Raw genomic sequence first — 15,170 nt, 5'->3', positions numbered from 1 at the left:
GACAGATCAAACGGCTGAAGATTTACTAATACCTAGCACATTTACATGTTTCTCATACATTCTAAAGTATTTTTTTCTGCCTTCTTACTTTCTTTTTCTTAACCTTTTACCCTAATTGACAGAGCCCCAATCATAGAGTTATTCTGTCTGCTCTCTAACTTTGCACCTTAGTCCTTCTAGCACTGGCTGGCGGATTCTTGGAAATGTAGTTTTATCACATATGGTGGATGCTACCTTGGGAAAATCTACTTCATAGAATGTAGGAATTATCTCAAGCAATTTACTTTGATGGGTGCTATATTCCTGATAGCACAATACTTACAAAATGAATGGCTGGGTTCAAACAAGAAGCTAAACAATAGGGTTGTCCAATGTTCCATATATGAAATGAGGAACAGCATTCAGAGCATGCTCCCTTAAAGCAAATGTATCTGTTCTTGGGAACATGTATCAGAAGATATGGCAAAAAGATGCTGCATCTTTAAGCAGTTTCTGACAAGTGCCATGACATAACACTCATACATTCAAATCAGCATACTGCACAACTCTACTGAATAATTTAAAAAAAAAATGGAAGGGGAATTCTTGATTCCTGGTGACTGCCTGCATTAGTCCCTGTAGTTATCTTGGCAATAATTTGGAACTAATTTGACTCTGTTGTTTCTTAGGGCTGACAAAGAGTGACTGGTGCAAGATCATCCAGTTGGTTTCATGCTGATGGTAGGACTAGAACTCACAGTCTTCTGATTTCCAGTTTGGTGCACTAAGCATTACACCAAACTGTATCTCTGTCAGAGCTGCCATCATATTCAAGCTTCACATTAACTAGCTATCAGTCTGCCATGAATTGGGGGGGGGAGGGAGCTGGATGGGAGGGGGAAGATTATTGACTCCTCCTACCTTCCAACTACACCATCTCAAGGTCAAAGCCTGGGAATGGAATGCAATAGCTCACTAACCAGCCTGCCAATGAAGAGGCCGTTCCCCCCCAAAATTATTCAAATATAATTTGCATGGGGAAATTTTGGCCTGTGAACTTCAGTTCTGCACTTCAGTTCTGCATTTACTATAAAGTAATCCACTTGGCTTTCAGTAAAAGAATACCTTTCACTACAAATGGAGTCAATGGTCTTTCTTGATTAAAGGACCAAGTCAGGACAGGTCTGACAATCTCCTACTGAATAGTAGCCTTAATAAAACATAAAGCTGATATTTATATACTGTGCTATGTCCAAACAAATATAGTTACATTATAACTTAATATGATGCCATGATATGTACAACACATCAAGAAAATAGTACTGCATTTTAGCCTAATCCAGACTATTGTGCAGACTTGTTCTTTAACTAAATACCCGAAGAACAATATGTTTCAGCTCATAACATTTACTGAAGTTTGGTTCCTTATGTAAGTATGAACTACTTTAAATATTCTGGAGATAATACTACTTATGGTTTCTTGTTAAGTTTTATTTTCAACATTAGTTGTTAAACAGCAGTGAAAAAAAGAGGAAGGGGAATCTGTTATGAACTCTCCCAATTATCTGTGCGGACACTATCAAAAATGAATTCAGAATTAGATAGAAGCAACCATAAATCAAGTGATTGGCACTTAAAAAAAATTGAGTTAAACCATTTGCAGAATAAACTGGGAAGAAATATGGCAGATGCAGGCAGTAACATTTGAACCAACAACATAACCCACTCTTGACGTCTTGAGACAGAGATGTGGGAAACATGCTAAGTAACATAAATTATATGAGTGAGACAATGCCTGAAAGCAAGGCAAAGACTTTTAATTTTTATTTCTTTACACAAATATTCTGCAGAAGGGTATACTGCAATGACAGAGTGACTGAAACTATACCCAATAAAAAATTTTTTTTGGCATTCTGAAGCTTTGGCAGAGCAGGAATTCACTGGGCAAGTAAGTAAAGGTTAGGTTCTAGATGATTATTTGTGCATATTATCACTGTTTGAATGATTCAAGCATACTGACAACTTATACATTATGAGATAAATTATGCAAGCATAAAAGCCTATATGAAAATATCATTTTCTCAATTCCTTTCTCAATATTGCAACCTTAAAGAATCATTTCCTGCCATCATATTATAAAATTTCATCCGCTGTTGTTAAAGGAACTGTTTTAAGGCCTACTTGCATTAAGAGCTGATGAAAAATGAGTATGAGTTAGCAACATAAGCTAGAGAGTTTTAGAGTCATTTGATAGTGAGATGGGTCTTATATAAATTTAATAAATAATTTCTAATTAAGGAAATTGTATTTCTAGTTTATTCTGTATTGATCAGAATAACCAATCAGAACTGTGTACTGGTTTATTATAATATTTTCAATCAATCAATCTTTATTACAGTAATCAAGCAGCAAATAAAGCATTAAAATAATATTAATATTAATAACATTATTATTAATAACAACAATAATGATGATGATGATGATGATGATGATGATGATGATGATGATGATGATGATGATGATGATGATAATGATGATGAAGAATTAAAAATGAAAGAATGAAAGAATAATATATTGCGACTGGCAGAATATGTTTAAATGGAAACTAGAAAGCTATCTTTTTAAAACATCCCCCAAAGACTTTCTAGTCTTCAGTGAAAGGATATACCGTATATACTCGAGTATAAGCCGAGTTTTTCAGCACATTTTTTGTGCTGAAAAAAAAAACCTCGGCTTATACTCGAGTGAGATTCCCCTCTGAAAAAAAATGGTGTGGAGCTCCGGAGCTGGGTAGCCGCTTCCCTGCTTTCGTGTTTCCTTTGCAACTTTTAAGCATGGGGGTAATCGGAAGCAGAAAAGTTCTTGCATGAGGATATATTTTTTCTTTTTTTAACTGTTTTTACGGGTGGGGGAAAGACCCACCGTCATGTGAGAATGCTCAGACACGAAATCTATCCGCCCGAAAATAAGTGTGTGTGTGTGTGGGGGGGGGAATTTTAACAGAGGGAAGATGTAGGGAGAAGGCAAAAGCGACGGAAGATCCTTCAGGGGAAAGTGAGGGGAGACTCACCCTTGGTCCAGATGAGCCCCCTTCCCGCCCCTAAGGAAGCAGAGGCAGCCAGCAAGGGCAGGCAAGCCCCACTTCACGGACTCCGTCCGTCCTCGTTCCACCCACCCACCCAAAGCCACGAAGTCCCCAATCGCGCAGCCCAGAATCGCCCTCCCCTAAGGGGGAAGCAATGACGCCCGGTGTTTCCCGAGACAAGAAGCTCCGCCGTGCAATGAAAGCGCCCTGGCTCTAGGCTCGCGGGCTCAGAAAACAACGCGAGCCGAGGTGGCTTCGGCTCCGCTCGGCCGTTTCCTCAGCCCCAGCTGCTTTCAGTCCGCTCGGGAGGAGGGTAGGTGGTGGCGGCGGCTCGCGTTGTTTTCTGAGCTCTAGGCTCGCGGGCTCAGAAAACAATGCAAGCCGCCACCACCACCACCTCCTCCTCCTCCCGAGCGGACTGAAAGCAGCTGGGGCTGAGGAAAGCCAAGCGGAGCCGATGCCACCTCGGCTCACGTTGTTTTCTGAGCCCGCGAGCCTAGAGCTCAGAAACAACGCGAGCCGCCGTCACCACCTCCTCCCCCTCCTCCCGAGTGGACTGAAAGCAGCTGGGGCTGAGGAAATGAAGCCGAGCGGGCCGAAGCCACCTCGGCTCGCGTTGTTTTCTGAGCCCGCGAGCCTAGAGCCAGGCGCTTTCATTGCATGGCGGAGCTTCTTGTCTCGGGAAACACCGGGCGTCGTTGCTGCCCCTGAGGAGGGCGATTCTGGGCTGCGCGATTGGGGACCGTGGCTTTGGGTGGTGGGAGCAAGGACGTTGACTTTAAGCACTGCCGACCGAGTGTTTCACAAATACCAGTGGGACCTCCGTCCACCACCACCCCTCCCTCTTTTGCCTCCTTCCTTCTGATCAATCAGGTCTTCCCAGTATTTGCTCACAGCTGCGTTTTCTCTTCTGCCGTGCTAGGTGTTGAACGCGGGGATTTCTGATTCCCCTTACACGCACGTGGATATGCCGCGGGGCGTTTTCTTCCAAACGCCCCACGGGCAGAGAACACTGACTTTCATGATAGTGAGATCATTTCCCAAATTAATTGATTCACTAACCCAAAGAAGAAGATGTTGATGACAGTGGGAGGCAGGAGTCACTCTCTCCCTTGCAAGAAAAAAGCAAGAGCCGTTCTTATGATATCTCTCTCTCTCCCCCCTTAATACAGTCAAGCCCTTTCCAGCACGCGCGATCCGTCCCTGCCGCTTTGCACCTTGCAAATGCAACCCCCGGGATTTTGCATTTGCAAGGTGCAAAGCGGCGGCGGATCGCGTGCTGGAAAGGGCTTGACTGTATTACGAGAGAGAGAGAGAGATCATAAGAACGGCTCTTGCTTTTTTCTTGCAAGGGAGAGAGTGACTCCTGCCTCCCACTGTCATCATCATCTTCTTTGGGTTAGTGAATCAATTAAACCTTTCATGATAGTGAGTTCGTTTCCCAAATTTCCCTTAAATCAGGGAAGAAATCAGAAACAAACCTTTGGACTGAGAATAAGCCTGTTCCTATGATGCCATTTTTGTTCACTGCAGTGTGAAAAGTGTGAAAAAACACACTTCTTTTTCTTCATCTTCTTGTTCCCTATTTACTGGTCTCTTTCAAAGAGGAAATTGTGAACATCAAACTTATTCTCAACTGTCCTAGTGAAAGATTTTATTGGTATCTATTTTTATTTTTGAAATTTACCAGTAGCTGCTGCATTTCCCACCCTAGGCTTATACTCGAGTCAATAAGTTTTCCCAGTTTTTTGTGGTAAAATTAGGTGCCTTGGCTTATATTCAGGTCGACTTATACTTGAGTATATACGGTAACTAAAAATTGACTGGGAATCAAATAAGGAAATTGTAGAAGAGAAGTTTTCTCTGAAATGCTATAATAATAGAAAGCCCTTTCCTACAGACCGGCTTGCGTACATTTTAATTTAATTATGGCACTGAGCAAAAAGTTTATGGATTTTAGGCTCATGAACTCTGTCCAAATTCTATTAATCTAATTTATTTGGTGGTATATCATCATTTTAAGTTTTTTTAAAATATTAGTTTATTGTTTATATCCTACCCTGAGATCTATGGATGGAAGATTGACTAAAGTTGCTTGGCTGAAACAGAGGCTTGCAGGCTGCACATTTTTAAGACAAGCAAATACTATCCAGAAAAGGCTTGTTTAAAAATAATCAGCACAATTACAGAAAAATTCAGTTTTGTTACTCATTCGAACAAAATGTCACTATTTTAAATTTATGAGTGCTGGCAATTGAAAGATAGGAAAAACAATAATTAAACATCTCTTAAAAAGGTTTCCTGAGGCATGTAATTGTTCCTGTGTATTCTCAGCTTAGTCAAATTAGCTTGCAGGCTTGTTTACCGCTAGTGTCAGTGCAATCAATATTTTACACCTCAAGGAACTATAGCCATATGCATTTATCTATACTCTTCACGTACATGCAGAGCCAGAAAGCATGACATACCGTAGTTATAGGATAAGATTTTGGTTTATTTTGTGTGTGTGTGTGTGTGTGTGTGCGTGCGTGCGCGCGCGCGCACGCACACACACACATGCACATGTGCTGTAAACACCATTCCTAAGAGAAAATAAGCCATGTCTCCTGCTTATACAGATAATGAGATACATCTATTTCCCCCCTTATCCTATGCATCTGAACATTTCATTTATGTTCTTCTCTCTCTCAGACAACATAAACACCATCCACCTTCACCTTCTGCCTCCTCCAATATTTCTAGTAGAATACTGGATTTATTTACTGGTGAAAATGATGACTGGTAATTTAGAAAATATGAATGCACTTGTCTCTAAATCATGACAGAAGCATATTCTGAGGAGTTTGAAATGGACAGAGGGAAGATCATCTTTAAACAAATGTATTATGCATTGACTATGTTTGTTTACCCAAGTATCACAGAATTATATCACTTTTGTTACAGAAGGAATAAAATGTAACAGCTTTGAAGAAGTAGTCACTTAAATATGGAGCTTGTCACCACTTGTATCTTTTCCATAATGAAAAACATATGGAAAAATCCCTTTAAGAAAGCAGTGTGCAAAGCAGACTCCTCTCTAGTCTGAGTCACAGTGTGTATTTGTGTCTCTGTGTGTTTCTTAAAAGGAAACATTAAAACAAACATTCATACACCTTGTGCTAACAATGCAATCCATAAAAATCTCAGTAGTTTACACACTTCCAAAGAAAGATCATTCAAAACTAATTGGTATCCATATGTGAGATGTATTGTAAACTTAGGGTCCAGCTTGCCAATACAAGTAATCCTTGACTTATGACCAGAATTGAACCCAAAATTCCTGTTGTTAAGTAAAACATTTGTTAAGTGAGTTTTGCCCCATTTTATAATCTTTTTTGCCACAATTGTTAAATGAATCACTGCAACTGATAAATTAGAAACCTGGTTGTTAAGTGAATCTGGTTTGCCCATTGACTTTGCTTGTCAAAAGATTGCAAAAGGTGATCACATGATCTTAGGACACAGCAATGGTGATAAGTCGAACCTATTGCTAAGTATCTGAATTTTGATCACATGATCATGAGGATGCTACAAAGGTTGTAACTGCGAAAAATGGCCATAAGTCACTTTTTTCAGTGCTGTTGTAACTTTGAACAGTTACTAAATGAATGTTGTGCATCAACTATCTGTAACTATACTTCCATCAAATTCTTCTTCAGAATCTCATAATTCATTTAATACTGCTGAATTTTAAACATGAACTGTGCATTTATATAGTGACATATTAGTTATCCAGTTATTTTATCATGCAAACAAAAATTAGTTTTGTTTAGTGGAATCAGCTGCCATGAAATAATGCACATTTGAAAATATATTTCAAAATGGAATTCATATAAAAGAATGATTAAGCTAGAAACTATATTTCAGCATCCAAGTTTATTTACTTTTGTACATATAAATAGAGAGACTTTTAAAACAGGTAAGCAATAGTATATAAGCCTTTTTTATAATCTTCAACACAGGCACATAGAGAATTTCAGAAGCAATGTAACTGATACCCAAATGGCCTTTTTTTGTTTTGTTTATATGACATTCTCATTGTTTTTTTTTTAACAATCTCAAAGTTTTAACTAGAAAAGCAATCAATTTTGTCTAGCTTAAGTAGAAAGAATTCTAAAAGCATTCAAAATGTACAAATGAATACTACAGTTTTCAGTAAGACAACATAGAATATTATTGACATGTATTTATTTTGCTAAGTTTGAAACATATAGACTTTGTGAATTTTAAAAACTTTGAACCAGTTCTTCTGATTATATGCAAATTATTTTTAATATACTTTCTCCCTTTAAATGCAGACATTATCCTTGGAACCTAATGCTTATAATTTGAAAACTCTAACAAAGAACAATATTTTGAACAATAATTCAACAACCGTTATTTTAAAAAAACTATGCAAAAGGAAATTCATTAAAAAATAAAATTAGACTACAATCATTAGCAAAACTAAATGAAATTCAGCTTTAGCTGGAGAAACAATGGATTTTGCCTTGTTTGTAAAAACAACAAACAATTGATTGCAGCTTTGGTATTAAATAGCAAAGAAAAAAAATAAAACCTTTAATTATTCACTAACATGTTGTTAGTATTTTTATTTCAAGACAGAAGACATATCCAGAGACTGGATAGATATGAACAAAATGAACAGATAGCTGACAGAAACAAATGAAAGATCAACTGGAAATGGAGTTGCTGCCACATTCTATTCTCTGCCAACACCCTAAATGTTCATGAGAATAATTCTCAATTCCTGAAATCTAAATTCTGAAGCAAATCTGAAATTTCCTTTTATTAAAAAGAAAAGAAATTAGATGAGTTGTGCAATGAGCATTGTTGAAAAATATAGTAAAATTGGTAGAATGAAAATCAAAGTAGATTTAGTTTTGGAGATTATATTCATATTAATTTTTGTTATTTTTTATACTGTATTAAAACATTACAACAATAATATATTTAATCTTATTCCATGTATCCTTGTAGCAATTAGACCCATAATCATTACCTCATGGTAACATGCTTATAGATAAATGAACAGACCAATCAACAATACATACATAGAAACATGGAAAACGTATTCTTCAAATGGGCATCTCCATGGAACAACACTGGTAGGTAGGTAGGTAGGTAGGTAGGTAGGTAGGAAGGAAGGAAGGAAGGAAGGAAGGAAGGAAGGAAGGAAGGAAGGAAGGAAGGAAGGAAGGAAGGAAGGAAATCTCGGTTTTAGAAAAGCAAAAAGAAATCTGCCAAAAACCCTTCCACAATGCAAATTTCATGTAGGTTCTCATTTGTTTCTAACATTTTTCTGTCTGAATCTTGATCAAATCTGCAATACCAGAGAACTCACCTTTTTTCTTTGTGTTACAGTCCCACATAAATTTGAAGAATCCAATGCATACTGAAGTCTGCTTATGTTTTAACCCTATAAATTGCTAGGAGATGGAAACTTGTTTTTAAACTTCGTAGACTTTAATTTAAGGCCACTCATTTTAATAGCAGTCAACAAAATATTTGCATTTTTGAAATGCCACACTAGAGCAATCTTAGAGGATACTGCTGTAAAAAAAGAAATCACTAAGAATCTATTAATTTCATATCATCTTGGATTTGATAATCTTCTTTTGGTTCCTCTGAAAACTGTTCTCTAACCCCTCAACAGATTGTTCTTTTATTCATAATGCATTGTTCCATTCAATTTATAGTCAGATTCTCCAAACTATTTGAGAAGATTCCAGAGGGTTTTTTTCCAGAGGGAAGTAACAACTCAGCATCTTGAATAAGTTGACATTAATTATGCTTTCCTATGGTTAAACATAGAACAATAGGAAAGTTCAGGAGAAATATTTCATGAACAGCATATAAAATTACAACTATATTTTAGACTAGGGCAGTTCAAAGAACTATTTTTGCCAGAGATTCTGGAATATGTAGTGGAACATGGAATAATGAAAAGATGCAATTAAGGCTACAAAGAATGGAATGTTCAACCAGGTCCTTAACAGAATGGAAATAGAACTTTCTTCTTTCTTGCCCAATCAAATTTGTGAACTGTAGCCTCCAATGGAAAAGGACTTTTGAGTGCAAATTCTCTCTATGAAGAAAAAAATGAGTATATTTTTGTTCACTATTTGTTTGCTCAAATGTCATGTGGTCGGACGTTTTCATCATCCAACAAAACTGCATTCATCTACTTGGCACCAAGTAAGTTTTCAAAACACTTTTAGATAATTTTAATTACTAACAGAAAGGAATTAAAATATGGCCTTCCAAATTCTTTCCTTTAAAATGTAGTAAACTGAAATTTGCCATGCTGTATTGAAACAAAGCTAATGTAATATAGGGACGATAAACAAAACATGAAATACCAAGAGCATATTGTGGCACTTTTGCTTCAATGAGCAAAGCACCTATCCATGCTCTTTTTTTGTGTGTTTCTTTCACTTTAACTAAGGCCAAGATGGATTACATAACCCACTGCTAGTACCGTGTTTCTCCAACAATATGGCCCACCCCAAAATGAATGCTCAGCACTGTTTTGTGCGCATGCAGTTAAATTAAGGCCTGCCTCCAAAATTTGGGCCTATTTAAGTGCATGCGTGGCCATTTACAACATGAGGTGAGGAGACATGGGGAGGAAGGGAGGAAGGGGGACTTACCCAACTCATCCCACACAACTCGCCTGTCCATCACATCGCACTCCCTTGCCTCTGTAATGCTGCTTCTTTTGATCCCTGCTTTCCCTGCCACGGTCATCGCCCATCAAAAGCCCCCTGCCACTTCCCCCCCACTTTCTTTCTTACACACAAGAAAAGCGAGCAAGAAAAAGAAAGGGAGAAGGGGGGGAGGCACTTTTGAACACATCCAGGACTTTTCATGTTGTCATGATCAGCCCCTACCATGGATGTGTACGCGTGTGTGTGTGTGTGTGTGTGTGTGTGTGTGTGTGTGTGTAGGAGGGTGTTTCTGGCAGAGATTAGGGAAAAGAGGAAGTGGATTGGAAGAGATTTTCCCCATGAGAATGGGGAATGCAATACTTATAGGGTGTGATTTATCCAGGCTGCCTTCTCCTGTTATCTCTGCTCACAGCTTCCAGAGTTTTCCAAGTCTCCGAACACACACACACACACACACACACACACACACACACACACACAGGCGGGGGGCTTCCATCCAATGCAGTGTCTCTGTATTATTTGTTATTATTCTGCCTTGTTATTAGCATTGGAGCATCTTTTCTTTAGATAAAGAGATTGGGGGGAGGATCCATTAGAATCACCTGGTCTTTGCAAACCCGAATCCATTAGCTTTTCAGTAAGTTGCACAAGCTGCTATTTCTTCTCATTCCTTTTTCCCTCCAAGGACAGAGATAACAGGAGAGGGCAGCCTGGATAAATCACACCTACAAGCATTGTGTTCCCCATTCTCATGGGACAAATCTCTTCCAATCTACCTACTATTTTCTCTAATCTCTGCCAGAAACACATCCCCCCCCACACACACACACGGCAGGGGCTGATCATGACGTGAAAAGTCCTGGATGTATTCAAAAGTGCCTCCTCCCTTCTCCCTATCTTTTTCTTGCTTGCTTTTCTTGTGTGTGAGAAAGAAAGGGGGGAAGGTGGCGGAGGAGCGTTGGATGAGTGACGATTGTGGCAGGGAAAGTAGGGATCAAAAGAAGCGGCATGGTGGCCAAGCTTTCCAGAGTGGATGACGGCAGGCTACAGGTAGGCAAGCAAGGGTGTGCATGGGGCGTTCCTTATGGCTGCTAAAGTAGCAGCCTGGTGGAGAGACAAAGGTGCAGCGGGGGAATTAGGCACCTCGAAAGACAGCCTAGCCATTTTTTTCGGGGTCTAAAAAAAATAAGGCCCAGCGTTATTTTCTGAGAAACACGCTAGAAAAATTTAACACTTACCAACAGCCTTGTGAGGAAGAACAGCAGAATCTATTATACCAACAATTTTCAGCAACGTTACACCAGTTTTAGAAAAGCTCAGTTGTTAGGCAACTTCAAGAGCTATTTAACGTGAAAAATTGTTCCTACCCCAATTAATCATTATAACAATTTGTAATCAGTGCTTGATTATTTCCTCTTAGTCCTTAAATATTTCCTTTTCGTCTTTATATTTGTTTCTTTTGTGTGCTTCGTAAGCATATAGAACCTGTTTGATAGAATAGTAATAATAAACTATAATAAAACAGTACTTGCAACAGAATATATTAATAGTATGGATGACAATTGTGGGTAACAATTAATTATTAGATAACAATACAAAAAGCATTATGAAGTAGTTAATAAATAAAAGCTGTCTATCAGAGGAACCTTTTGTCTGTAAATTATAATGTAACCTTTTATGCTTCTATCAGAAAGTTTTCAATTCTGGAACATATATCAGAGGATACTGAATACTTGAAATCAAAGGATATTGTACAAATGCATCCCTGTCTCATTCATTTTTACTATATATATTGCACCCAAAACCCTTTGAAAAAATATGCATTCCTTCTTTGAATTATTTTACATGCTTGCTTTTCAAAATGTCTTTATTCAAGATACTAAAAATTCATCAGGAAAAATTTTATTGCACAAAACATTAAAAATGAATTTCAAGGACAATGTCTGCAGTATGTCCCTGCTTTCAATAGAATGACAAAAGTATAATCATATTGCTCTGCCAAAGAGCTCTGCTCTTTTAGAGCATGTGACATTGCAATGGAGATAGAAAAAGAACAGGGTTTCCATTGTGATGCCACAATATTGCTTCAATCACACAGCCCTCCTTCCCTTGTTTCTCAGACATTGCTGGATTTCAAAGTCCTGTATCAGAAAATCAGTTCTGATGGTGTAAACTGAAATTCCATTAATAAAGTTCCCATATTCTCATTAGTTCTAAAAGATTCAACAACATCTCAGTTTCACTACATACATGCAGAAATTCCTACTGTTCTTCACTATTCTTGTGGCATCGTGCTATCATTAATCCATATCCTTGCATGTCCCTAACAAGATCTATTGTTTTGTTGCCGCTTTGGGGGTTCACAGAATCCAGCAATCCTGTCCTTTTTTAACCCAATAAAACAAGAAATAAACACTAAAAGCAGATTTATATTGCATTTCACAATCAACATGTAATGATAGTTAAGACAATGAAGAGCCAAAGATATCTGAATGAACCAATATCTGCATCAGATTTGCTTCCAGGGATACCACAGAATTAAGATACGAGAACCAAAATGTCCTTCTCATTCTCCATATATGTTTTTCTCAGGATTAAACAGCAAGTATGTAGAGACAAGGAAATGCTCACTCAATCTCAGAATTTAAATTATTACAAAATCATGAGCACATGATTTTAGCAGGCAATTCAGGCAATGCAGCTTAAAATTACAGCAAGATCTAATGCAGCTACAATCTAAGAATACTTGAACAGATGATCCTTCAATTAAACTACAATAAGATTCACGCTTCCCATACTTTTTTTGATACAGAGAAAAATAATTAGTATTTCTTTCTCTAAGTTTTATCTGTATTTTTAATCTATCTTTTGTAAAACCTGATGTGTATTTAATCTGCTATGTAAGTCTAGTTAACTTTAAAAAAAAACACCTAAATTCAATATAAGCTTTTTTCTTAAAGATTTCAGTTAGATTCATCCTTGGGGGCAAACAGCATGGTTTTGAACCTATACAATACACTAAATCAAATCCAAAAAAATCCCATTTATTTTGATTGATATGGTGTACTTCTTTTAGACTTTTTAAGAGGCAAATTTAAGTTTGCTGTATTTAAAAAAATAATAGAATAAACAGATTATCATTGAAAATTCTCAGTATTTTCAGACCACTATGACAAAAACGCACCTACTTATAAATCTCTTTCCCATGAATGACCCCCCCCTCAAATGTTTGTATGCCATTTGGAATTACTTTGTCTATACTTCCTTCCCTCCTTTCAGTGTATTAAAATGAAATTAAAACCAAGCAAAAATCAAAAACAATTAAAAAGCTGGCAAAAAGATATATTTTTACCATCCATCTACACATTGGGAAAATGGCCAATATTGTTCTGGAAAAGCAACCTGCTGTCCGTGAAATTTTGTTTCCTGAAATGGAATAGAGTTGTAGGGCACTTTATGACACTGTCTTTCATTGCCTTGCAAACTCCAAAGCCAGGTAAGAGATTAGACTAGATGATTATGGGTATACAAATACTGAGTATCCTAAAATACACAGCTAGAATATACTGAAATAATTTATATGTCTATAAATTGGTAAAAATTGTACAACAAAATAGAGTATATGCTGTTCCCAGTGTTCAGTGAAATTCAGCTACAATAAGTTCCTCCCATTTTGTGACAAGGTTTTACCCACAATTGCCATTATAAGAACTAAATGTTATTTAAAACAGCTGCTATGCTTTTTCCAAACTTCCTGTATTATGAAATGACAGCAGTATCTGGTTTGGTGAAATCCACCCAACATTGCCTCCTAGTTAACTTGTAAAGAAATAAACTATCCCCATATGCTTTAGTCAGTGTTTGTTTTTCCATCAGCTGCCTATAATGAGAGGTAGGCAATCTTTTCACAATGAAAGTAAGTGTGTCTGTATTTAGCTGCAGTGCAACAACATAACTGACTCTATTGTAAGATGAAGAGAATGGAGGGCAAACTCTTTCTCAAAGGAAAACAATTTGCCTCCTTTAAAAAAATGCCAAAGTGATACATGGAACATAGCAACTTATTTTGCTTGTTAATGCCATGCCTTTGATTCACACTTAAGAAGATTTCAATTTATTTGATCACACAGTGAAATTTTCCTTTTTATATCTTGAAGAGAGTTTATGAACCAAAGAAATTAGTGATTATTATACAATGAACCAAGTATTTTAAGCTTGCCCAGCATGGCAGCTCAATGCTATGACTCTTTAATTCTTTTTAGGTGTTTTATAAGTGACACCATTTTAGCTTAGATTAATTACTAGGTATTTGAAAGACTGCATGCAAAATAGGTTGTTGAAAGAGCCAATGAGCTTAAGTGTACCATCTGTTATGTATATCAAACACATACCCTACTACAATTATCACAATAAAGAGAATATTTCCCAACCTGAGTCCAAATTTCAAACTATGCCAGCAGTGGGTTGTTGTTGTTGGTTTTTTTTGCTATTTAACTGTTGGTTTCAAATTGCCATTTTAAAGTAGAACCAAACACATTTTGTCTCATAACCTAAGTTTTTTGTTGCTGCTGCTGCTGTTGTTACAATCAATAGAGCAAACTCTTCAACTTAATGGTTCCAGATATTTGACTTCAGTTCCAAAGTCCTTTTCAACATTGCCAACCTTTATTTTTATTCTCATAATTTTTTAATAAGAGGCATTTTTAGTCTAGTTGTATGCTAAATTGCTTAGGGAATTATTAGTTTTGACCTGACTATCTTTAAAGGAGCATTTGAATCAAAAGAACCTTCTCTAAATTCTTTAATGCAGTTTTCAGCAGAACTATATATAAATACCATTTTGCTTATCTGTATAGAAGTCTGCTTTAACTGTTTTCTTTTTTACAGCACTCAGACTTCCCATTTTCTAACATGAGAAAATATTAATATAAATGAATCTGTATGTGTTCTGTTTCAAAAACTATAAAAATGCAAGAAAGATAAAATTATTAGGGAAGGAATCTACTTTTAAAAAACTTTTTAAAAACTGAGTTTCAAACTATTCAAACGATTCCTTTTTAGTTTTATTATCAAAGTGTTTATTAATCTTTTAGCAGAACAGAATGATGCAAATACAAAACACAAAAGAAACAAGTACGATATTAAATTTTGTGTAAAAGCATGTAGTGTTTTCAAATTATTTAGCCAGATTTTAGTAATTGTTTACTTTGATCACTTTTGCAGTATTTGCAATTATTTTTTTCCAGCTCATACTATAAGACACTCAGACAACCATTGTCCTCTTTTCTTCCAATGACTCTATTTAATATACTAACACACATCTGCCCATATTCATGAGTACAGTCAAAATAGGGTTGGGAAAATAAAGTTTGCAAAGGCATAAAAGGGGAAGAACA

The 15,170-nt window shown here is 36.9% G+C and overlaps 1 protein-coding gene across 5 annotated transcripts in view; it reads right to left on the bottom strand.

The window, feature by feature from the left end:
- The window catches only part of SUGCT (succinyl-CoA:glutarate-CoA transferase), a 440,323-nt gene that overhangs the window by 213,339 nt on the left and 211,814 nt on the right, over window positions 1-15,170 (bottom strand). Inside the window, exon 13 of one of the 5 annotated variants that reach the window (XM_087947680.1) lies at window positions 6,961-9,191. The exons of the other annotated variants lie outside the window; for them this stretch is intronic. Coding sequence (XP_087803806.1) covers window positions 9,096-9,191 — 96 coding nt within the window. The 3' untranslated portion in view covers window positions 6,961-9,095. Of the gene's footprint in view, window positions 1-6,960; window positions 9,192-15,170 lie in introns of those variants that run through there. 5 annotated transcript variants of the gene reach the window in all.

Source organism: Notechis scutatus, chromosome Z, assembly GCF_049901735.1.
Source record: "Notechis scutatus isolate UNSWTSFEM ecotype Mainland chromosome Z, rNotScu1.2, whole genome shotgun sequence".
Classification (NCBI taxonomy): Eukaryota; Metazoa; Chordata; class Lepidosauria; order Squamata; family Elapidae; genus Notechis; species Notechis scutatus.
Note: the sequence above shows the minus strand (reverse complement) of the source record. Positions and strands in the feature narration are given on the sequence as shown.